Source organism: Lissotriton helveticus, chromosome 8 (assembly GCF_964261635.1).
Source record: "Lissotriton helveticus chromosome 8, aLisHel1.1, whole genome shotgun sequence".
NCBI classification, from domain to species: domain Eukaryota; kingdom Metazoa; phylum Chordata; class Amphibia; order Caudata; family Salamandridae; genus Lissotriton; species Lissotriton helveticus.
Genome location: NC_136069.1, coordinates 431,670,347 through 431,696,713, shown reverse-complemented (window position 1 = coordinate 431,696,713; position 26,367 = coordinate 431,670,347). Strand labels below are relative to the sequence as shown.

Genomic DNA, 26,367 nt, shown 5'->3' with positions numbered 1-26,367 from the left:
TGTCTGGTCGTGCACCGGTCTGTACCACTTGGGAGGCTCAACACAACGACAATAAGGCTCGCTGGCGGCAGCGCTTTGCGCTGCAACGCTAGGCGATCCCTAAAAAAGGAAGATAGCAAGACAGAAAGTAACAAAGAAAGAAAGCAAGAAAGAAGGAAAGCCAAAAAGAAGGAAAAAGGAGGAAAACAGTTAATTTCCACGTGCCAAACAACAAATGAATGTGTCCTTCTAATGTAACTGTGGTGCCCGTAAAGGCCTCCAATACCATTGGTCACCTTCGCGCCATATAAAACTGCAAAAGAAAACATGCCCTGGGAAAAAAGTCCCAGTGTGTTTGGAAAACTAGATGAATAGTGTCAACTAAATAGGGGCCCGCCTGAAACCTCCTTCGCTTTGGGGATCTTGTGAAATAGCCAAGTGAATTACCAGGATACCATTGTGAGTGATGGTACCCTTTCCAGATACAAATACAAATCTCCACCGTACCGCGTGCCACAGTAGATTAGGGAACACTGAAAAATGTCAATAAAAGTACTACTCACGTTGTCCGAGAGGTGAAGTCCAAGATCGGCACGGGGCTGCAGGGTAGGAGCGTTGACAGGTACTGAATTGGCAAGTCTGAATGAGGTGGTAATTATTTAGAAACAGTGAAGGTGGCTGGAATAATTTCGGCGGGGCCCGGGGGTACATTAACAGCCGAGCTAAAGGCTTGGTGACAGCTCGGGTCAGTGCGAGGTGCCTGCAGCAAAGTTGTGGCGTTGTGAACGCCAGCGCCATCATTTGTTTTACTTGAGACACCACCAGCAAAACGGCCATCTCGGCGGCGTGCACCTTCCACAACTCCCGGCCGGCGTGCACCTTCCTCAACTCCCGGCCTGCTTCCAGCAGCAGGATGTGACGTCCCCTGCGTGGCTGCAAAGTAGCGCAACCTGTCAGGGCCTGGCCTTCTAGACATTGGATGATGACGTCAGGCCGTCGTCAGAGGCGCGCCGCCGCGGGGGAGTGATTTCAATAGTGGAAGTTGAGACAGTTGAGGCTGCCAGTAGCTCTGGGGGTGCGGCGCGCACAACAGTTGTGCTTGTTCTTCAAAACATGGGGCCGTTTCGGCACTGGTGACCCTTTGCGGCGCCCTTTATAATTTTTGGGGGGACACTGACACTACTGTGAGTGTTCCTAAATACATTTTTAAGTGCCGACGGCCGCCGCCCCTTAAATTGTGCCGCCCCACCGCACCCCCCTAGTTACGCTGATATGCCCCCTGATTTGGTAAGGGGTGAAGCTAGCATATCAGGCATTGCCATAGTTAACTAGAGCGCCTCCTACAGTTGTACTGTTTTCTGTGGTGATGCATGGTAAGTTTCTTTTGTATAGTTTTATTTAGAAAATCGCGACTATTACTGCTGTACTTTTCTCAGAATTAAGGTGGAACTCAGACGCCAATATGATTCCCAAGTTTTTGAAATAGGTTTTTGAATTGCAAAGTTTGTTTGAAGAAGGTGAAAGGGTCCATAGTGAATTCATTTGTTTGAAGAGTTGTTGCAAGCCTTGGGCAGGAATTTCAGTGTTCGAGCTATTACATTTGAGACAGTTGTGGCCCATCGATGCTTCAATGTACTCCTGCCCACTTAATATGCCTGTGGATTGGTTGAATTTCCATGACAACCTTGGGTAGCTTGGGTTGTCATCAGCATAGGTGTAGAAGTGGAGGGGATTGGTACGGAACATGCCCTTGAGGGATTTGATGTAGATACTAAATAGAAAGTGGGGACAATGGAAGCAGCCTTACTTAGTAGGGGAGCAATTTGAAGGTGTCTTCAGAAACAAGCCGTGAGCGTGCACGCTTCAGAACTTCCGGTTTCGGGATGTGCACGCTCACGGCTGTCGTGGGGCGGGACTTCCGTCTTTGAGAGAAGCCCGCGCACACGGAGTGGATGGCGCCGGTGGGAGCAGAAGTCAGGAGTGGCGGCTGAGGCCGCTGATGCGGTAAGTGGGGCTTGGCACGTGTGTGTGTGTGTCTGCGCGTGTGTGAGTGTGTGTGTGTGTGTCTGCGTGTGTGTGTGTCTGCGTGTGTGTGTGTCTGCGTGTGTGTGTGTCTGCGTGTGTGTGTGTCTGCGCGTGTGTGTGTGGGTGCCTTCGGCCGGCGTAAGCGCGTCCACAGACCCTGGTCGGCTCGTGCACAGACCCTGGTCGGCTCGTGCACCGCTCTATCTCCCTTCACAGGCAACTTGGCAGCAATAGGTCTCGAGCGAGACCTAAAAACAAGCGCTTTGAAGAGTACGTTCCAATGGGCTCCAACATCAAGAAGGTCCAAGTTTCAGCTATATATGTAGAAAAAGGTAGTGATGGACTAATAATCGTGCCTAGTACTGATGTACAAATTATAATGGGAGTACAGTAACACCTACAGAGCACAGGAAATATTGGGGTGGTGCCTCTAAGGTCAACCCACACCTTACTACCAAAGGTGTGAGTTACAATAGGACCAAGGGTCCAATGCAATATTTTATAACAAAGAAAACCGAAGCACTTGATTGCGTAAAAACGTTGACCTTGATAAGCCCCTGTGACTGACTCCGTCAAGTTCCCCATTCTTTGGTGTACATCATTGTGAGATTCCATATTCCTCCACCGGCCATTCCGTATACCTTGAAATTGCTTTCCACGCTTACAAGAAGTTTCGCTCCCCACACTACATTGTGAATTTTTGCTTTGCTCCATGTTTCTTTGCAGTTTATTTGTTTAGGGATCACTGGTAACACATAACAAGTACCTTATATGCTGCTTTTTGAAAACAGAACAATACACCAGCTACGACTTGCATATGGTATATCCTTTTATACCTACAAGCCTTGAAAAAGTCACTGTGTGAGGAAACACGTGTCAGCAGTTATTCAATGCTATTCAATATCAAGAACTGAAAAACGTAAAACTTGTGAAACATAACTGTATTGAAGATCATTGAGTCTACGCATTCTCACAATAAAGAAACATCTCATCTCAACATCCTGATTGTCTGGACTCCACACGTTTTTCGCTAATACGCAATCAAGTGGGTTGGTTTTCCTTGTTATAAAAGTTTCAGCTATATATATCGTCGCCTCTATGGTAACATGGCTTTCCTCAGGATCAACAAGTTATAAAGATCTCAATATCTACTGTAAAGTTTACTGTTACATCTCTAGCTACTGCACTATTTGTGCCCTTAATAGCTACTGTGAATTCTAACTCATTCACACTTCATTCATCCTAGCATGCCTGAGAGCTAAATTTGAAAAAAATAGCAATCTGCTTGGACATTAAATTCTTTACACACCATGTCGAACAGCATGAATTACCCGTCAAGCAGAGATTGTATCAAAGATTGAAATATTTCATAGACCAGTGTTATTTTAACTAGAATCAACAATCTTGTTGAAAGTAACACATATTCAAAGGTAAATATGCCAAGCAATGTTCAGATGGTCACATTTGCTTTATTTCCTGTAAATGAAAATAACATGAAAAACGACATCATGATAAGGGGGAGTATTTCAAGGTCAGACTTTTCTCAGAAGACATCCCTGTAAGAAATGGGGAAGACTATTTAGAGACCTGATATGTCCTGGGCCATCCAGATGTTGGCAGACTGGAGAGTATTAGAGACTAAAAAAGGGAACCCTAATGTTAATATGGCTTTTTACAACAAATGCGTTGTTCACGCATTGCATTACAACACTGTCGTTGTTTCATCGCAAGTCGTTTCGGGGGCTTCCTGGACTTAGGAATAGTATTATATACTATTCCAACTCCAGTTTGTGCTACAGCAGGGAAGGTGTTGGACTGTAAATCCAACACCAGCGCGCCCCCTACAGCAAGTCGTTGAAACGATTTGCGATGTAATAGTACGCGTGGTAACAACGCGGTCGTTGTGACGACCGCGTTGTACAGGAACCGCGTTGTGGAGAGAGCTTTGTAAACATTGTTTCCCCCATAAATTGAAAGGCTTCAAGGCCATGCAACAAGAATTCGGCAATCCTTAAGATCAACAAAACCAAATGTAAATGATATTGATCTGTTAAAATGTCATTTATTTTGTTAGTACAGAATCAGGAAAGGAAGCTTTAATCCACTTTATTTCAATGAAAATGACGGAGTAAGAGAAAATGCCGAGTTACGTGATTATTTTACAATTGACTTACTGACAAAAGGAGCACAAGCTAATAAAAAACGTTGTCAGGGGAAGCCAGATTAGCTTTCAAGATAATAGTGAATCTGAAACTCGGGAATGAGAATTGCGCCATCTTATTCTGAAATGGTAAGAGGTTTGTGTAGATGAATACCACCTAGAGAATACAGATGAAATATCTAAAGCATCAAAAGCGCGTTTCCTCAGAAAGGCAAAGAAGAAACTACAGGGAAGAAAAAGGTTGGAATCCTCTTCTAGGCACAGAAAGAAAGTGAAGTTTATCAGAGCCCAAGAACCATAAAAAACACCTAAAATACTGTTGGCTACAAGAAAGTTGCTGAATGTAACTTGAAAAAGACTAACTGATGTTGAACTGCTGGGAAGCAAATGAGGTTACAGCTAGAGTGTGCTATAATTCAAAAGAAAGGTATTAATTCAGGAAACTGTGTCGTCCTCGAGAACCTCGCCAACCTAGGACTGAAACAGCTCGTCAGCACGCCCACCACCGGGCAGGGCACACCCTGGACCCCATCTTCGTGGAAGGATCAAACATCCGCTTCAGCCACACCACCCTGCCCATCTGGACAGACCATCACTGCGTCCATTTCACCTTCAACACCACGACCGCACCCAAGTCCGCCCCGTGCCCGCCTGGACGGAACTGGAGTAAGGTCATCGAGGAACACCTGAACTCCACCCTCCTCCAAGACCCCCCCCCCAAGGCCACCACCGACACCAACTCCGCAGCCAAAGAATTCCACCACTGGGTCTCCTGCTGCGCCGACAAGCTGGCACCTCTCCGACACTCCGCTAAACAACGCCTGCCTAGGGCCGCCTGGTTCACCACCGAACTCCAAGAGGCCAGATGCACCTGCAGACGGTTGGAGAAAACCTGGCGGAACCAGAAGACCACGGAAGCACGTAAAAACCACAGGATAGCCATGAAGGACTACCACCAGCGTATAAGGGACACCAAAAGGACCTTCATCAGTGACAAAGTCAGGTCTAACGCATCCAACACGGAGGAGCTGTTCAACGTCATTCAACAGTTCGCAAAACCCTCCTGTGAAGCCACTGACATCGCACCATCCCAGGAACTCTGCGACAAACTCGGCTCCTACTTCCTCCTGAAGATCCGGGCCCTCTACAACAATTTCAGGGAGCCTGCAGAAGACAGCACCACACCACCCACCACCGCCGAGAAGGCGGCCATCACCTCCTGGACCACCGCGTTCGTCGAACTCATCTCCTCAACCATGAAGAAGACACACTCAGGAGCACCAACGGACCTCTGCCCCCTCACATCTTCCACAGGGCCACCACTGCCATCGCTCCTGAACTAGGACATATTATCAACTCCTCCCTCACATCCGGTACCTGTCCTGATGACTGGAAACGCGCAGAAGTGAAACCCCTCCTTAAGAAACCAACGACCGATCCTACTGACCCGAAAAACTACCAGCCTATCTCTCTCCTCCCTTTCAAAGCCAAAGTCACAGAAAGACTCGTGAACGCTCAGCTGACCACCTTCATCGTAGGAAACTGCATCCTGGACACTTCCCAGTCCGGCTTCCGCAGCAACCACAGCACCGAGACCGCCCTCCTCGCTGCCACCGACGACATCCGCATGCTGCTCGGCCAGGGACCCACTGCAGCCCTCATCCTCTTAGACCTCTCCGCAGCCTTTGACACATCGCACACTAGCCGCCAGACTCCACAACGCGGGAATACAGGGAGCTGTCCTCGACTGGATCCGATCCTTCCTCTTCGGCAGAGCCTAGAGGGTCAGACTTCCTCCCTTCCTCTCCGACCTCACTGACATCATCTGCGGAGTACTACAAGGATCTTCACTAAGCCAGACGCTCTTCAACATCTACATGGCCTCTATCGCCGCCATCGTCAGACAGCATGGGCTTAGCATCGTATCCTATGCTTACGACACCCAACTCATCCTCTCCCTCACCAAGAACCCAGAAATCACCAGACTCCGCCTCCAAGAAGGAATGAGAAACGTAGCAGCCTGGATGAAGGACAGCTGCCTAAAGCTCAAAACCGAGAAGACCGTGGTCCTCATCCTCGGACCTTGCACCTCCGCCTGGGACAACACATGATGGCTCTCTGCCTTCGGGAGCCCACCCACCCAGACAGACCACGCTCACAACCTCGGCATAATCCTCGACTCCTCCCTCTCCATGAACTGCCAAATCTTACGCCGTCTCCTCGACCAGCTTCAACTGCCTCCGCATCCTCCGTAAGACTTTCAAATGGATCTTCCCCGATTGCAGAAAGACCGTCACTCACGCACTCATCACCAGCAGACTTGACTATGGCAACGCCCTCTACACCGGAATCAACAAAACTCTTCTACGCAAGTTCCAAACCATCCAGAACGCGGCCGCCAGGTTCGTCCTAGGGACACCGCGCCACGAACACATGGCCCAACACCTGCGAAACCTCCACTGTCTCCCCATCGAGAAGAGGGTCACCTACAAACTCCTCACCCAAGGCTACAAATTCCTCAACAACATCAGACCCAAATACCCCAACGACCGAGTATGTTTACACGCACCCAAGAGGAACCTCCACTCCGCCGACCTTGCCCTGGCAGAGGTCCCCCGCATCCAAAGAAACAGAACGGGCGGGAGAGCCTTTTCCTACATCGCAGCCAAAACCTGGAACAAGCTTCTGGTCAACATCAGACACTCCCCAACGCTCCTCGGGTTCAGGAAAGACCTCAAGACCTGGCTCTTCGACTGACCCAGAGCTATTTCCCCCCCAGCATCTTGAGACCCTCACGGGTGAGTAGCGCGCTCTATAAACCACTGATTGATTGAACATTAACAATCCCATTCCAGCTTTTCTGTTTACTATTACTAAGTACTTTCAGACTCTTCTATCTCCTGAATAGAAAGTGTGAAGTTTTAAAGACATGCATAGAAATGTTTGCATTAAGTCTGTCTACTGTCTAAGAGGACAGGTTGTTGTTGTTTATAATGCTGGTTATCTATAATAATTGTAATAATCGAGATGATGTATTTGTTGCCATGAGTGTTTAGACTTTTTCTTGCCTTAAGTTAGCAAGTGCTATATTTTGGTTTCATATTATAAAATCATCAATCAGATACAATAAAAACTCAGGTACCTAAACACAGACAGAGAGAGACTTCGCCCTAGGCCTATCACACCACAGACCGTGTCAGTTTGCAGCACCAACCAGCCATGGAGGGAAGGTGTATGCGGGACAGAGAGCAGAGGTGGTCTTCAATCTGTCGCTATTTATTTCCAAGCCCTGAACAGGCTGTGGTACAGAGTTGCTATTCCATAACAAAAACATAATTATGCTGTGTTATCTAACTTGAGAAACTCAAATAAAGGCTAGCTATTTACTGCTTTTGCTAGAATTAGCGTAGCACTTAGAAACAGCCCAAAGTGCAAAGTTACTAAAAGCCCAATAACATTGTTAGAAATATTTCTACTGTTTTTGCAGACCATACAATGCTTAGTTGCTTTGTATTTCATTTTTACGTGGTTACCATTCATATTTTAAGCACTAGATTATTTATGATTCAAAAATAAACTTTGTAAAATACATCTCCTGTTTCTTAATGCATTTTTGATTGTGGTATTTATCTAAGAAAGATGGGTTGGAGTTCAACTGAGTCCAGAATTCATTTTGTGGTACTGATATGTGCGGTAAACAATTCCAGCGAAGTATTGATCAGAGGGTTGAGCATGGCTGGGAGTCCAATATGATTTCTAATTCATATTGGTGCATTGACCAAGTACTTGTGCCACGGGGTTAGCTATCTTACCCCTGCAGCTCTGGCGGGAAGATGGGGGTAAATTGAAGAAAACAGCCAGTTAAGTAGACTGGGGAAAGCTGGATGTACCGTGTGGATATCAGCACCTGAAAAGTACTGTACTTCCTGTGTTTACAGATAGTGGAATCCATGTCACCCTCATCTATGCACCATATTACAAGAAATGATAGAAACATTTACCAGAAGGGTTGTCTCTACACAGTATTAACGTTGCTCTCTGTGAATACATTGGATACATGGCGGCAAAGATCAGTATTCTCCAGAAACTTGCTGCTGTGCAAGCAGGTATGTTAAAGCCTTGCTCTCCTTAGAGAAACCAGTGACACTGAGGCATGAACGCTTTGTGTCTAGGCAACTAATTCCAAAGTACCTAGAAGGTTACACATGATATGCAAAGACGAAACTAAGTTCATTTATGATCAAATTTTAAACATGCGTGGTTTCTGTCAACAGGCAGTTCAGAAGGAATTCAGAAAGGAGCTTGAAAGAGTAGTGTTGAAAGTAGAAGCATAAAGATATACAGTTACTAATGTTTATAGATGACAAATACATCTGCAGAAATTCTGACCAGGGGAGACTTTCTGCAGTCAGAAATTTGGATATGATGTGGAGAACCATCCATGGTCATAAAGGAAGGCCAGAAAAGTGGCCATTGGCAATGTTAGGCGCTCCCACAAAGTCAGGTTTGTGGTGTTAAATATCCTCAATGCATTTTCCTACCCCCAAAATACACATGTAAACATACTCTGAAAATGTTCAACTTAGAATAAGCCTTTGGTGAAATATTACCCGAATACCTCCCTACACTCAGAGGGTGTAAGGAAAGGTAGTTTTCTCCATAGAGAAAAAAGTTTTCAATGTAGGAAAAAAAGCAAGAACAAAAATATGAAAATGCATTTTTCTCCAACAAGTAAACACCAAAATTAGGGTTAAAGGAATTTGGTGCCTGTCTGGAAATCTACAATGTATGTAGATTTCAAGATTCTTCCGAATCCCTTAAAATAAGACACTCTCCCAAAATCATAGACATAAGACCAATATTCATTAAAAAACATTGATCCAATAAATATATTGTACAGACAAAATATATTATATACAGTAAGTGCTTTAACCTAGAGAGATCACCCCCAACTTTGAGTGATTTTGCAATTTGCTAATTTACCAGAAAATGTATAGTAATGTGTGATACTTGTGATCTGTTACAGACTCCACTAATAAATAAAACCTCTGAACAATTTTCCTTTTTTTTTTAACATTGTGCCATTTTTTAATTGACAAATGGTTATTGGAATATATAAATTCAATTGCTATTGGCAGTCTACGTAATGCATGCCATAACATGCCTATGTACGCCTCTGTGGAGAAGGGCTAAGAGCAGTTTAGTTTTTACTCCTTGCAGGAGTAGGGTGTTTCAAACGATGGCCATATTTCAGCAATGACTGACCTTCCCATATTTGGCTGCCCGCTTGCCTTCATAGCATGGCTCAGTTCTTCCTGCAGGTATGAGTGTGGCCTGATAAGCAAGGTGAGAACCCTCAACTCCTTTGCCCTGCTAGTTTTTGTCAGGGGTGCCCTTCTTATCTGTGCAACATACTTTGGTGACTCCCTGGGATATGCTGCACAGATAAAATAAATCTGTCTATTTTTTCTAAGTGCCTGGCCCATTCTTTTGTTCAGAAGCCTGCGGCTGATGCTATCAAAGGGTTCGATAGTATCAGCTGTGTACTTCTGAACAAAAGAAAGGGTCCTGGCACTTATTCTTTTACAAATTAAGCATTGGCTGCCACCGTTTAAAATATATGTTGAGCACAGTGTAAGACCGACTGCGTATAGGATAAGATAGGCAGCCTTAAAATGTTCAAAAATATTAAGTATTTAAATTATTTACAAGAAGAAGTGTGACAACAGAGCATGGGAAGGACAGAATGGGGAAACAACTGTAGTGAGGTGATGACAGAGAAGTGGGAGGATCATAGCACAGGAATGGGAGGGAAGGTTCATGATAGAGGAGTGGGGTGGCAATATAACAGAAATGGCAAGAGAAGGTGATGACGTGAGGGTGGTAGCAGAGGAAGAGAATATAAGAGAAGGGTGACTGATGGCTGAGCAGGTTAATGTATTAACAACCACAATATCTCAATCGGGTTCAGTAAAAGGGGCAAGTAAAAATATAAGCAAAAAACATTACGGGAACGTGGGCGAAGGAAGAGAGACTCTGGAATTCATTTTTTAGATAGTGCACGTGGCATCATATATTTTAAGAACACATTTCATACAGGACAGTTAAGGCAGCACTGTAGGCATAAAATGCTGTGGCAACCCAAGGGGGCTTTGTGCACTAAGTGTTAGTGAAGCAAAGAGTGACGGCGCGAGTGACAAGTGGGTGAATACAGCGAAGGACGCAAGGTGACAAAGTGACAGAAACACAATATATACAGAGACAATGGTTTGTCCTCAATCAATGGGTGATGATTCTTTGTTTCGAGAACCAAGGTTGATGGTATGCCATAAGTCGCGCTGTAAAAGGGTCGATGGCGTTTCGATCCTATTGATTTAGGATCTTCATCAGGACCGGGTTGCCATTTTGGTGAGTGCTGCATGGGGAAGGAAAGGAAGCAAAGGAAGATGAGGGCCGGAAGGGGGACGCAGACGCAGTGTGAATGCAGAGATCGCGGGAGTCTGTGGCATTGTTACCGGGCTGTGGCGGGTTCGAGGAACAGTGATTACGGGTTGCAACCACCCTGGCGGTGCCGAAGGCTATGTTGTGATCAGAGTCCCTGAGGTCTGTCAAGGTGGCGCAATGGGGGGGGGCCAGTCAAGGAGCCGTGGGGGTAGGCGGGTCTGGTGTGGTACGAGGGTGCACCGTGGATGCATGTGTTGCGAGGGGAGCGCGATGATGCGGTGGTGCAAAACTTGCAATAACCAGAGGATGGCGGGGGAGATTAGCGAGGATCCAAGGCTAGGGGTGCAGACATCCAGGGTCCCAAGCAGAGGACGGGTCGAATGAGCCTGAGGTAGGGGTCCCAGAGATAAGGGGTGAGAAGGGGAACGGGGGAGGAGTGAGGCTGGGTCGGGCGTGGTAGAAGGGCACGTTAAGAAACCTAACAAGTGAAAGGTTGAAGCGTAGGCACAGGTACGGGCCCGAACTGGCCTGGGGGGACGTCTTCACCTAGTTGGCGGTCTCGTGGTGGCAGGGACTGGAGGCAGGCGGGTCTGGTGTGGTCTGGGGGTGCAAAATGAAGGCGTGTGCTGCGGGGGAAGCGCAAAGTAGTGCGAGAGTGAAAACTTACAGCAGCCAGAGGAGGTTAACGAGGATCCACGGCTTGGGGTGCGGTCTTCAAGGGTCCCAAGCGAAACAGCTCGACTGAGTCCGGGGTGGTGTCAAGATTCGGTACCTGAACTGGTGTCCACAGGAGCCCAATGTCCGAAGGCCTTCTAGTAGAGAGTTTCCCAACTTCCTGCACCTCTAAACCAGACTCACTCTGATCTCAGAAGCACGGGGGAAAGGGGAATTGGGATAACAGAGAGACTGCCACACAGACGTCTTCACTGGCCTCAAACAAGGATCTCAGCACCTAGAATACCAAACAGATATTTACTAACATTCTCTACTTATTAATATACCACTGTAAGGTGCCTCCCTTATGTTCACTGTACCTGACTTATGTGTGGAATTTGTCTCTCTCTACAGTCTTTTCTTCATATATGAAAATTGTAACTGAATAACTGTTTTTTCTTTTCTTTCAGACTTCGTTATATTTAACAAATAACTGTCTCTTTTCTTTTAGGAGTTCCTGTAGAAAACTGTCAGCGATTCTCTAAAGTTGGTAGGTATAAGTATATATATATATTTATATTTACAATAGTTCTTCACCAGAACTCCTCAGCGTTTGTGGAAAACAAAATTCCAACTATTCTTCGTAGCATAGACTGGAAAATTGGGAACAAAAAAAATAAAGAAGCAATGCCTTGCTCAATAAACTAAGAGTTGGGTACCCAGTGCTTCTGCCAGACTCTTGATACAATTTGGGAAAACTTCCAGTCTCCAAAATGCCTCAAAACAATGTCTCTCAGAATGCCCCTTGTAGACACCAAAACAAAATGGTTAAAGAATACCTGTGTCTTCAAGGAGAGCCCTTCGAAGTCCAAAATTACCTTCCACAATGAGACTGCAGTGGAAGAAAAACTTACACCACAGGAATATTCTTCTCAAGACTGCTTCCGAAACTTGCCAAACGAAATACGAGAATGCGAATTCTCGTCTTTGAGAAAATACGGGATTCAACCGAGCGCTGAACGGAGAAGCGTCTCCTCAGCGCGGAATGTCAGTTGAAGTGCGTCGCAACTCAGGTGCGAGCGCACGAGGTAAATGGGCAGTAGGAAAAGACTAGAACGCTAACCTAAGACTAGCGTTTGGAATGCAGGAAACCTAATTGTAAATGGAGGAGTCAGCAAGAATAGCGCAATGGGCAAAGCGCTTAGCCACCAACTGACTCCAAGAGCAGGAGACTCCAGAGAGAATATAGCCTCTATGGATATTAAAGGTAGGGCTGGAAACTCGAAAACGGGGTCTATCTCGAGTAAACCCTGACAGGTGGGGGTCCCTGAGGGGAGGCATGAAAAGGGAACGGGGGAGGAGTGAGACTGGATCGGCGTAATGGGAAGGGCTGAGTGGGGCGCGGGAGAAAGGCACGCTGAGAAAACGTACAAGTAAAGGTGAAGGTGAAGCGTGGGCACAGGTACGGAGCCCCGAACTGGCCTGGGGGAGCATCTTCACCTTGATGGCGGTTTTGGGGCGATAGGGACTGTAGGAGAGGACTCTCTGGTACGAGGTCGGTTTCCTTGAAGTATGAAAGAGGGGGAAAGGATCGGTGTGCTGGAAGCGGTAAGCGGGGGAGAAAAGCACTCGAGCGTGCAAGCGGCTTACCTTAAATAAGTGGGCGGTCCACCGTCAAAGTCCGGGGGCGGTTCGTATGCAGGGCAGTCTTGGGAATCCGCGTCGGGCAACTGGTTGTAGGGAAGCGTAGTGTCGGGCTAGATATGGAGGTACCGGGGGCGGGGCCAATGAAGCGAGTGAGTGTGGAGGGCGTGACGGGGGAAGCCAGAAAGGGCAAGTTAAGTAAGACTAAGGGGAGGGAGCGCGGGGGGAAAAATTGGCCTTCGTTGAAGGGAACAAGCGTATGGAGCACGGTGTTAGTACATATGTAGAATGGAATCACGGTGCATACAAAGTACGTTGTGTCACACAATGGATAGAGTAATTGACAATGCAAGGTTTAAATCAAGATCAGAAACAGGGCCCGAGGATCGGGAGAGAAGGCCCTTGTTGGAACTTGTCGTACGTGTGACAAATAAATAACCCATGATAGAATCACGGTACAGAACACGATCTGGTACACAGGTTGGGCCATTTAGAGGCGGTTGAATTGTCTGATTGATTCCATGTGTTTAATTTATTCTAGTGTAGAATGGAGACAACGCATCTGTGGCGCGTGAATGACAATGCATAATTGCACACATGGGTTCACGGGAAGAGTCGGAGGCATGAAAAAATATATACATACAGGGAGACAAAGTCTCACATGATTGTGGGGGCATACGGTTCAAGGTGACAAATTTACTGATAACATATTAAACTATTCATACGCGTGACCAGGGATGGTCAAGGTACTGAGTGCCAAAAGGAAGGGGATCATGCCCGGTGGGATAAGGCTGAGAATTCATATTAGGAAAAAGGGGGCCCGTTGTGAGCTGGACATCCTAATCGCAGACACGGTACATAGGTGTATTAGGATAGCTCAGAAAGGTGTGCCTATGTGTGTCGGTGTCTAATGGGCATGTCCGGCAGGGTCAGGCTATGGCTGGTGTTTGCTAGATCATGTTCTGGGACCTGCAATTTGTGGGGGTTTTGAGGGGATAAGTCTTGTTGTTGTGTTTGAACTCTTTTGTGTTGTAGGTCAGTTCACATACAACACAGGATTGACACCGATAGTGTCCGATCAGTGGCGGTAGTCCCCAGGCCGCTGTGATAGAGTCCGGCTCCGTGGGCTTGGTTTGCCATGTAATTGCATTTACAAGGTGGTTGGCGAGGTTTTGTCCACGTTGGTAAGAAAAAAGCGGGGGTTCAAGGAGAGGGCCTTGTGTGCGTAAGGTAGGCCAGTTGAGGGTAATGATTTTCTTGACTTGGTTGCTGCAGGGACAGAACTTGGTGAAAAATGGAATGCGGGTGTTTGTTTTTCTGGGCTATGGTGACAATAGGAGGTCCCAGTGGTAGTACCAGGCCCTCTTGCGGGCACGTTTCACAAATCGTACTGGGTAGCCCCTAGACGTCAGTTTGTCTTGTAGGATGTCAGACGCTCTGAAATAGTCTTTTCGCCATTTACAATTTCTGCAGATACGTAAAAATTGGCCAAAGGGTAGCACATCCTTCAGTCCGCGTGGGTGATAGCTGGAGTAGTGGAGCAGCGTGTTGCGGTATGTTGGTTTTCGGAAAAGAGCAGTGCCGATCCTGCCATCCTCAGCATGGATGGTAACATCTAAGAAGGGAAGGTCATTGGTTCTGCATTCCATGGTGAATTTGAGGTGGGGTTGGGAGTTGTTAAGCCATTCCACGAATTTGTTCAATGTTTCAGAGTCACCTGCCCACAAAAGTAGAATATCGTCGATATATCTACGCCAAAGGTGTATTTGTGCTTGGTATGGGTTGGTGGGGGTGAGAATATGTGTCATTTCCTAATTGTAGATGAAGAGGATATCAAAGTTTGGGGCAAAACAAGCACCCATAGAGACTCCCTTTATTTGCAGATAGTAGTTGTCTTGGTACAGAAAGTGATTGTTCTCCAGGGCAATGCGCAGGAGGCTCATGATGAAGGAGGTAGGAAATTAGAGTTGGTCGTGGCCTGGTTTCAAGCATATTCTTGATGACTGATAGTCCCTCCTCATGGGGGATGTTGGTATATAGGGATTCGATGTCGAGTCCCACCATGAGTTCTGTGTTAGGGTTGAAAGATCGGCCCTCTGTGGTTTTGATGAGGTCCATGCTGTCCCTTATGTAGGGGACGAATTCTTTGATAACAGCATCTATATATTTGCCCAGGGGTTCCAGTATGGACCCGCAGCCAGAGACAATTGGTCGTCCAGGGAGGTTGGTGCTGTCCTTGTGGATTTTTGGAAGGACACAGATAACTGGGGTCCGAGGATGTTGGTTATTCAGAAAAAGGTATTCCTTGTGTGTGATGATCCCGTCCAGTTTGGCTTGGTTGGTTATTTCTTGGATCTTGTTTTTTAACTCAGGCAAGGGGTCTCTGGGAAGTTTGCGGTAGTGTAATGGGATGGAGAGTTGTCTTTTTATTTCAGTGTCATATTTGGTCGTAGTTCATCACCACAATGCCTCCGCCCTTGTCCGCTGGTTTGATTACATCTGTTCGTTCTTTCAGGTGTTGGAGGGCTTGTTTTTTGACAAGTGGGAGGTTGTAGAGGACATATTCAAATTGTTTCTGAAGGTCTGAGACCTCACGTAGTACAAGTCTTTCGAATGAGAGTATTTCAGGGGGCATCGCGGAGGACGGTGGGTTAAAGGTAGAGGGAAGGTGGAACCTGGGTCTAGATGTGTAGTCAGAGTCTGGACTATCCTTGAAGAATTGTCTGAGTCTGATCCTTCGGAAGAATTGGAGTAGTTGGGTTTGAAGTTCGAAAAAGTTACTGATTTCGGTGGGCACAAAACGGAGGCCCCCTGCTGAGTAGATTGATTTCGTCACTGGAGAGGGTATGGCTGGAAAGGTTGAAAAAGGGAATGAGTCACTGATCTTGATTTGTAGTGGTAACGTTGACCGCAGGTGTAGGCGGAATCAGGACGAGGTTGGAAGGATGTGGGGATGGGGGGGAGAAATGTTCATTGTGGCGGACCCCATTGGTAAAACCTGTTCCTGGTTTGTCTTTCTCCGTAGTATTGAGGTTGGTAGTTTGTCCTGGTCCGCGTCCGCGGCCTTGTTCTAAAAAAAACGGTGGGGCAATAGAGGTGCTGGTCTATTGGTGTTCCTTGATGTGCCACACCAGACCCGCCTAACACCAGCGCTCCTCGTCTGGCCCCCCACTTGCGCCGCCTTGACAGACCTCTGGGACTCTGACCACGACTGCCCTTCCATAGCCTTCTATATAATGAACAATATCCCAACCGGTATTATTTGTAGACAATTATAGAGGATATCTATACAGCATTATCCATCAAAGAACAAGGGCGTTTGATGTCAACCCACGCGCTAATGACTGCAAGGTGCCCTCGCGACTGGGACATACAAATGATTGAGGGCACCCTGAATGAATCCTGTAACAGTGGCGCCTATCGACTCTCCTCGCTCCACCGATCACGCTGAGATCAGTGCTTGCCTTTCCACGGACCACACGGCTCTGGAAAATCCTTGAATTGACTCCTAACCCTTGCTCCCAGGCACTTGAGGTACCGATGATGTGATTTCGGACACTGTAGTTACCCTGCATCGGGACGTCCCTCGAGACACCCATACAGATCCTTCACCCGCGGAACTCTTTCCGCATACCTGCTCATCTTTGCTATCAAATAGTTGCCAGACGCACTGCTTCCAGCCCCACAGTCCTGATGATGATCCTAACTCTTACGGATCAAAACGCCGTCGACTTTCCAGCAAGATATTAGGCGCCCCTCACACAGTGGTTCTCGATAAAAAATGGAAAACGAAAACTGAACTATTTGGAAACTACGCTGTTTTTATTCACTGTATATATTTATTCACAACACACTTTGCGCCGTCCACGCTGCTCTCACTGTCACTTGTGTCGCCGTAGTGCCACTCACCTTTGCACTCGTGCACCTTGTACAACCTTGGGCTGTCACTTATTTATTAATTGCAGTGCTGATATTAACTGTAATTCTAATTGCCCTATACTTCTCAAAATGCTGATAAAAATGATGCCTTGAGCACATATGAAAATCAAACTGCGCCTCCTTGTTCTTTGATGGATAATGCTGTATAGATATCCTCTATAATTGTCTACAAATAATATCGGTTGGGATATTGTTCATTGTATATAATTCTCTACCCCAATCCCAACAAGGTTGATGGGTTTTCACTCCTGTTATCTTTTACAAAACTTCCATAGCCTTCAGCACCGCCAGCGTGGTTGCAACCCGTAATCACTGTTCCTCTAACCCGTCACAGGCTGGCAACAATGCCACAGACTCCCGCGATCTCTGCGTTCCCGTTCCCTTCCGACCCTCATCTTCCGTTCCTTCCCCATGCAGCACTCACTAAAATGGCAACCCGGTCCTGATGAAGATCCTAAATCAATAGGATCGAAGCGCCGTCGACCCTTTTACAGCGCGACTTATGGCGCATCATCAACCTTGGTTCTCGAAACAAAGAATCATCACCCATTGTTTGAGGACAAACCATTGTCTCTGTATATATTGTGTTTGTCACTTTGTCACCTTGCGTCCTTCGCTGTATTCACCCACTTGTCACTCGCGCCGTCACTCTTTGCTTCACTAACACTTAGTGCACAAAGCCCCCTTGGGTTGCCACCGCATTTTATGCCTACAGTGCTGCCTTAACTGTCCTGTATGAAATGTGTTCTTAAAATATATGATGCTACGTGCACTTTCTAAAAAATGAATTCCAGAGTCTCTCTTCCTTCTCCCATGTTCTCGTAATGTTTTTTGCTTACATTTTTACTTGCCCCTTTTACTGAATCTGATTGAGATATTGTTGTTGTTAATACATGTACACCCAGATCTCAATTCGGTTTATGGGTTATACTCCTGTTGCTTTACCCTGAGCAGGTTAATGGCAGGAAACAGTGAGGTTTGGGGGTTTTAAACTATGATTAAAAAAGAAATATTAGTGAAGTAAAACATTTCAAAATCTGTCGCAACAAAATGCAACCTGGTGCCGCAAAATCCTGGGGTGTTCTGCCTAGAACAGGAGACAGTGTGGTAATTAACAATATGAACAAAAAGATTTGGATGAAACGTAATATGAAAATACATTCACTACATCTTGCTTGTTATACCTCACCTGAAACTGAAGTAGAAGTTTTTTGCTTTTCTCCATTTCTGAGGTTTGAGACTGTTGTTGTTGTACTACTTGTTTTACAACATCAGACAAGGAAGGCAGCCTTTTGTCTGCCATTTCTGAGCAAAGAATGCATCAAAGGATTATCGAAAGCGAATATAAATAAGTATAGCAACAGTAAATATTATTTTCTATAAATCATAAGATACTGTAAATTTCTAATTGGATTTCTTTCACCGAAGACTAAAATTTTATTTACATCACAAAAAATATACAGAGAATAGATTAGCCTTTTTCCTTTGCTCCATTAAGGGTACATTGTCTAAGCTTTCAAAATGAGCTTAGTTACGAATTAATTATTTGAATTCTACATCTAATTCATGTTTTTGTCAATAAATGTATGCACTATAAAGCCCGACTGGATACTTACTCGTTAATTCACAATATTTCAATCACGTAGCAAACACAATCATCAATGAATTAAAAGCACAGCAGAGATTTATACAGGAGAATCTCATGCACACCCTCTACAAGTGGAAAACTCTAGTGGTACTATCGATTAGGTGATGGGAAGTGAGGTTTTAGAGTGAAAAGTGCCTCACAGGAAAGAAGCTCAAGCTTTACAACTTGAGGATGGGAACATAAACCAAAAAAGAATTTCACGAAACATCAGGGCGTTATTTTCTCTCACTGGGCGTACACACCTGCAGGTGTGGGAACGATGGTGGCCATCTTGAATTGGAATTCCACTACCTTATCATTAATGTGTTGGTACCTGCTATTACTGAAACAAACTGTAACTTTTTAAATCCAACTTGATTGTTTCAAAGGCACAGGATATATTCACACATACTTGTAATTCCAGTTTGAACCTCGTTTTCCAAGAGTTTGCTCTTGCCAACCTTTAGATTGATTGAATCCAGTGTAGTCATGTATTGAGTATGCCTCACATGCATGGGGGCCAGGTTCACAAATTTATTTGTGGGGCCTGACAGTTTTTTGTCAGCTTGACCAGTATGTTAGGGTCTTGGCCAGTACAAAAGTAGGAAAATCACTTAAAGTCAGTATTTGTTTCCCTTATCAGTACATTATTTAAAGACTAAATATAAAAAGAAATCACTTTAACCCCTTGCATGCAGTGCGAATTTTCGCGCTGTGCGGGCAATTTAAATAGTGGGCGGGATTCGGACAGCCCCGACCGTCCTCCGCACACGCCCACCGTGATGCATGACGGCCGGGGTCGGTCATGAGCACGCAAGGGGTTAACATGTGCTCTAGAGAGCTGCCTTAGTTATACCTGACTGATACTTGAAGAAATCAAAGACGGAAAGGCTATTCTGACAATTAATTCAGACTATTTTTTATAAGGTTCTATTTAAGTATCATGCATGGAACTTTGCAGAATCCTTGCCAACTGCCACGCATCAGGGGTTAGATTAACGCATTATAGTACTTGTGTCCGCATCACTGCAATAAAATGCATTAGTCACGCATTTATGGCTCCACAACACTACCCCTGAAGCACCTTACCCATGTCAAACAGAATTACTTTAGAAGTCATCCCAGAGTCAATGGATGATCATCCAACTACTGTAGAAGTCATTTTCACATCATCAAACATCATCAAGCTTTTGAAGTCATCAGTAAAGTTTAGAAACTTGAGCCTGATGGTTCAAGGATGACTTGAAAATGAGTATCTGATGACTTCACAAGGTGTGTGTTGAAGAGAGATCTCAAGTCACTTATAGTTAGTTACATGTAGATTTATTGTAGGACACAGCTGAGTGCACACCTGGCCAGCTGACCAGACCATCAGCTGACAAGAGTGGAACTCTCAAACAGTACAAGATAGAATGCACACAGGTATTCTGGGAGGCTGGGAAATATGAAACACAAAGGAAGAAGGTCTAATGACCACAAGTGGCCATTGTAGGAGAGTAGGGTCTGCTTCCTGTGGTCATCCCCACTTTTTGCTTTTGCTTTACTGGTTTTCGACTTAGATGTGGCTGTGGGCCTGCTAATCAGACCCACAGCCCAGATGCACTCTCTCTAAATTCACATCATGTACTCTAGGTACATCCACAATTGGGAATTGGTTCACCTTGTCAGCCCCTGTAGAAGTGTACCTTAGGTACTCAGGGCATAGGTGTAACCAAGGCCTACCAGGGGCTGCAGCATGTATTATGCCACCCCTGGCTGGCCACTCAAACTGACACAACTGGCTGATCACTCAGCTGGGGCAAGGTCGTGTAATCACCCCTTGCTTAGGTATAATATTCCTATATCTACCCTTATATATAGACACACAGTAACCTATAAGTCACTCCTATGGCAGGCCTTAACAATCCTGGAGGCAGAGTGCTTGGTTATGTGTGAGATGGTGCTCTAGCATGAGCTGAGCCTGTCTGCAGCTTTAGGAACCATGTCCTTCTAGCTGTTCTATGATATCGCCATACCATATACTCTTAAGTGCATTATAATCCTCGCGGTTACATGCTAACTTTGGCATTATCTAAACATGTCGTGTAAGGTGTCATACGCTTTGGAATACTACCCCCTCGCCAATTCTGGCGACGGGGGTAGCATTCCACCCTTCTACAGGGAGAAGACATGTTGTTTCTGACTATCCCGGTTAAAGTTAACCAGAGCCCCAGCGTCACAAAATGGACGCTGCTGCCACAGACACAAGTCTGACCTCCTGCTGCTGGGAGTCCTTCCAGTCACAGAGGTTTGGACAATAGGTTTCCTGCCTGGAGAGGTGCGAGCACCACCCCAGACAGGACTTTGTGTATTGGGACAGGGAGGGCTGAATAGATTGAGACACTGCCTGAGGCACACTAGAGGCTTCATGCATACCCCAGTTCAAACCGGTTGCTGGGGCACTCCAGCCCCAGCTCTGGCGCGAAACTGGACAAAGGAAAGGGGGTGTAACCACCCCCCTTCCTGGTCCCACCCATAGGAGGGACCTAGAAAGTAATCCAACCCCTTTTAGTTGTATAAAGGTAGGAGCTGAGTCCTGAGACTTTAGATTTGATCCTGAACTTAAACTTGAAACGAAACTCTGGACCTTCGACGTTCTGCTGAAGCTGAAGACTGAAGAATCTCCCTTGTGGCCAAGGAGTGACCACCCTCGACAATCAGGCACCATCCAGCAAATCAACGGCTTGCTTTGTCGACGTTCCCCCCGGAACCCGAGCACAGAGCCTGACAAGACCCAGACTTCCAGACCTCTCTGACCCTCTCTTCACGACTGCAGCATAGCTGAGATCTGTGGAGGCGATGAGACACGTGGGACCGGACATCTTGAAAGTCTGCAACGTGCTAACTGTGCAGCTCCTGAGGCATCGTCGAAGCTGTGCACTGGGGACTGAGAAACCCTGAACCCGAGCTCCACCTGCACCGAAGATTAGCCCTCCACACTCCACGAGTTCTGCGTGGGGCCCTTCTGCTTGTGTTCTGCTCGACGCGTTGTCCGGTTGCTGGCGCATTGGCTAGTAGCCTCTGTGACTACAATCCTTTTGAACCAACTCGCTGGTCTGGTTGCTCCAGACTGGCCCTTGCCTACCTGCAAAGGTGAGGCACCTCAGACCTTGCTGGTCTGCACCAGAAGCCTTCTTTGAATCCTGCATGGGTTGCCTTTGCCAAGGCTTGTTGACTCCAATCCGGCGGTCGACCCGTCCATCTGCGAGAACCTTCGTGGGACAGCTCCTCTCCAGCACCTGGTCGTCCTCGACGCCTCCTGGTCCGCGTGGCTGAAGACACAAGCTTCACGACAGCACCTGATTGCTCCTGGACGTCGTCTGGTTCCTTCCTGGTGCCACCCGGTCACTGGCTAGTGACCCAGACTTTGTCCCCTCTGCTTTCAGGTCCTCTTCATCTTCGATCCACCCTTGGATCCAGCATATTTCTTCAAAGGCTCTATAGGCTTCAACGTCGAAACCTGACACATCTTCACACCTATGCACCCGCTTCCTGTGGGTGAGGTAACGCGAGTACTTCGGTGCTCCCAAGGGTATTGACTATCCAAGTGTCTAGGTTTTTAGTTGTTTCCTCCTAGCTAAACCGGAAGTGTTCTAAATCCTTATTTATCTAACTTTTAAGTTCCTATTGACTTTACATTGACTCACGTGTGTGTGTAAAGACACTGCACGCGCCGCCTGTGGGCCTCCTACTTTTAAACTAAGGTTCAGATAGTGTAGCCCCAGCGATTCCCTAGGCCTTTCCTTTTCTCATGATGTGGTACTTATACCACTTTCTTAATATATGGTTTGCTTCGCCCCTAGGGCCTAACTGTAATTTGTGCAACTTAACGTATTCTGACTAAGTATCTTGTTATGTGCTTTGGCCTCTGATCTCATAAAGAGTTCAGAGGAGTGTGTTAGTAAATAAATACATATATATTTTATATATATCCTGTGTGGTGTCCTTTCATTTGATATTCAAGGGGTTACATATGGTAAAACAGCTGGCTTTACACGCCCTCAAGAGTCTTTTAGCCTAAGACTGTTCTGTCCACGCTACCACTAGAATAGCTGGTCTATAAGGTTGACTTACAACCATCACCATAAGGGTTGTTTGGACTGGTGCAAGGTGTTCACTAGAATAGTGAACATCATATACCAGGCCAACTTCTCACAGCCATCTTGTGAGAAGCACAAGTACACTACACATCTTCCTCCTTTACAGGGAAAATGAAATAAGGAAACAGAATATACAAGAAAGCTTAAAACATAGGAAACGGCTAAGCGGCCGTGAAGAATGGCAGCTGCTTGAACGGGCTCTTCCTGACCTGAGGCCATAAACTGTCCTGCAGCCTGCTTACCCGGACACTAGCCCTCCCGTGGTGTCCGCCGGGCTAGCTGGCACCCCCGTGGAGGCTGTGAGGTGATCGGCTGGCGGGCGGCTTGCCGTTTCCTTGACGTTCGGGCGCTCGGCAGAGGAGGCGCCCGAGCGAGACAGGGTGGCGGCCCCGATGCGCTAGGAGGAGCGCGATCCCCAGGGCCCCATGACATCTCCTGGCGACTTCCCCCCTCCGCCGGGTTGGTCGTGGAGGGAGGCTTGGCTGCGCTGAGCACTGCGGCGGCTCCGCTTTAAAACTGGAGGGGCGGTGACCCGCTCTCCGCTACTGATCGAGGCGGGAGAGACGGCCCCGGGGCACGGAGCAACTTTAGGCCCCGGCTTTGCGGCCTGCCTGCGGGTGGGCGGAGCGACACTGCAACAGCGGGGGTAAGAGGCGACGTGGACCGCGCTGCCCCCCCATGCCCCCCCCCCCCGAGGCCTGCATATCGCGCCCCGGAGCCTGCATGGTCCAAGACCTCCTGGTGTCCCCTGGAAGTGCTCCGTCTAGATCTGGACGGCGTCTTGCAAAACGACCCCTTGGCAGGGACTGAGAAGCATTGTGACACCGGGGGACTGCTGAGGCCCGCTGGGCGACGAATGGAGCCCCTATTTTGCCCTCTCTTCCCCCGCCTTGCTCAGAACGAACCCGGCTGGACTGTTTAGGCAGAGACTTGTTTGACCCCTTCCCCTCCCCCCTCCCTGGTGAACTGTACAGTGCTGGGGCTGTGTCGAGCAGCTAAGGGACCTGAGGGAGTGAGGTGTGCCCGCCGGCGAGCGGTCTGAAGAGAGACGCGACGCTTATTATTATTTCGATCCTAGAAGCCGGTGGCAGCGCGTTGACGCATTTTCATTGTCGCGTTTCCTCGGCTAGCCTGTTGGGGGGGGGTGAAAATGGCGACCGGCAACAGGAGCTCCAAGAATAACGCCCAGGCACGGCTGTCAAAATATGCTTGGCAGCAGGGTGGAGAGAGAGTCGAATTGCCCAAACCGGACAAAGACGGAGCAAAGGGGTCGTCTCCACAACCGAAAGAACCCACGCTCCATGATGTTCTGGCAGCTATCGGGGAAATGCGCACATCTATGGATTCAGTAACGACAGAGGTGTCGCTGCTGCGTGCAGATTTCAAGCAGACGAATGAAAAAGTGCGTGAACTCAAGGTGGTAACGGCGGCACTCCAGGAAGATACCTCAGAGCTTCAACGCCAAATGTCGGATATGGATAAAAGACAGACTCGTATGGCACAGCAGCTCGATGACTACGAAGGGAGGGCCCGTCGCAATAACGTTAGAATTCTTGGGATTCCGGAAAAAACGGAGGGGCCGGCGGCCGACATTTATTTGGAGGAGTTAATCACAAAGCATTTGAAGCCCAAGTCGCTGTCTGCATACTTCTCCATAGAACGGGCCCATACAGTGCCGGGCGGGAGGCCTAAAGTAGGGGCCCCTCCCAGACCTATTATTGCCATAATTTTCGGGACCGTGACAATATTCTCCAAACTGCTAGAGCAGGCCCCCCGCTAAAGATTGACAACTACGAGGTCTCTTTCTTCCCGGATTTCACGGCTCGGGTCCAGGCGCAGCGACGCAGCTTTCAGGCGGTGAAGCAGGAACTGCGGGCAGAGACATCAAGTACGCCATGCTATTTCCAGCGAAACTGAGAGTCGAGAGGGATGGTAAATCCTGTTTTTTTGATTCACCGGAGGCAATCTGGGACTGGCTTGACGGATGCACTAAAGTAGGAGGTAAACCAGATAGACGCCGCGGCACACCGGAGCGGGGCCCTAGAGATGAGCCGGAGCCAACAGCGATGGAGGATCTGGGGGCCAGTGGCCTCTCGGAACAGGAGTGAGGGGCACAAGAGACTTCAGAGAGGATTGCCTTGAGGGCCACTTGCAAGTATTGGGGGGATCGAGGGGGGGATCGAGCTGTCAGTGGGGGATGCCACTGGGAGAAGGGGATTGAATGTAGTGATTCCGGGTGTATAATGTGGTGAACTGTATTTACTTAGACATGTTGTGACGACTTTTCATAGGCGAATAGTCTTGATTGCGGGCTGCATCGACCTGACCTTCATTTGATATTTATGCCGAGGGTGGGGGGGACCGATTTGCCTCTACGTAGTTAGTACGGGTGGGGGACACACAGGCACTCTGCCGGGTTGGGGGATGGGCAAGTTGCTGTCTACAGGCAGGGGAGCAGGGAGGGGGGTGGAGGGGAGTCAGGGGGAGGTTTTAGGGGTAAGATGTTTCAGAGATATTGGTGACAATGACTGTAATGATTATGTGCAAATTCGGATTGCATTGTTTGTGGGGGGGAAGGGTTGGTTGCACTCTGTTTTGTGGTTTGGTTTTGGACAGTACTTCAGGAATGCAAGTGATGGGGGGACTGCTGCTGAGCTTTCAGGGATGTTTTACTCATGATGGCGGACGGGGTCTTGGCTGACAGAACAGCAAATGATAGTGCCCCGATTGTGACTCCCAATACCCCCTCTGACCCTACTCACCTGGAATGTACGAGGTCTAAAGGATAAAATCAAAAGGGGGCTGGTGCTTCAGTATGTGCGTAGGGCAGCCCCAACACTGGTACTACTACAGGAAACGCATCTAGTGGGGTCGACATGTAAGGCCTTGGATCGATGGGGGTACACAATGGTAATACACTCTGAGTTCTTCTCCGGTTCTAGGGGGGTGGGAATCCTGATGCGTAAGAGTTCCCCCGTGGTGGTGCAGCAGGTATGGAAGGATGCAGGTGGGCAATTTGCAGCACTTTCCTGCCTATGGGAAGGGAAAAGATTTAATGTGGTATCGGTGTACATTCCCCCTGCCCTGCACTCAATAGCACTCCCCGCCCTCAGTGCGTTTCTGCTCGCGCTCCCGGAGGGTGAACTCATATTGGGCGGAGACTTTAATGCAATTCTTGATGTAGGACTTGACCGCCATCCCAATAGGACGACAGGGATGAACAAGGCGAGGCTGAAAGGCTATGTAGAAGCTATGGGTCTTACGGATGGGTGGAGGTTCAGGCACCCCGGGGAGCGTGGCTATACCTTTTACTCAGGGGTACACAATAGTCTTTCTCGTATTGACCATTTTTTTGTGTCTACCGACTGTTTGTCACACATACTGGATGTAAAGATAGTACCGAGGTGTATCTCAGATCATTCCCCGCTTTTCATGGTATACACCTCACATGTAAAAACCCGTAGGCAAATTTTTCCGATCTCACCCCACTATTTACAGATTTCTAAAATCAGACGGCACTTGGTTGCGACTACAACAAATTATTTCCAAGAAAATTTCACTTCCATGGACTCCCCTGGGGTCCTCTGGGAAGCATATAAAACGGTGCTATGAGGTCAGGCGATAGCTTCCATAACAGGCCACAAGCGGACGGTACAGGAAGACATGGTAACATTAGAGCGAGACCTAGCCTTTTCGCAGGCCCAGCACGATCTAGCTCCTACGGAGGAGGCGCAGCGTCACTTACGCCTTAAAAT

General features: G+C 47.5%; 1 protein-coding gene across 2 annotated transcripts in view; it reads right to left on the bottom strand.

The window, feature by feature from the left end:
• CCDC122 (coiled-coil domain containing 122) overlaps positions 1 to 26,367 on the bottom strand; it is a 221,979-nt gene that overhangs the window by 183,726 nt on the left and 11,886 nt on the right. For both annotated transcript variants that reach the window (XM_078657304.1, XM_078657302.1), the window contains exon 2: positions 18,036 to 18,151. In XM_078657304.1, the coding sequence (XP_078513430.1) occupies positions 18,036 to 18,149 (114 nt within the window). In that variant the 5' untranslated portion in view covers positions 18,150 to 18,151. The remainder of the gene's footprint in view (positions 1 to 18,035; positions 18,152 to 26,367) is intronic.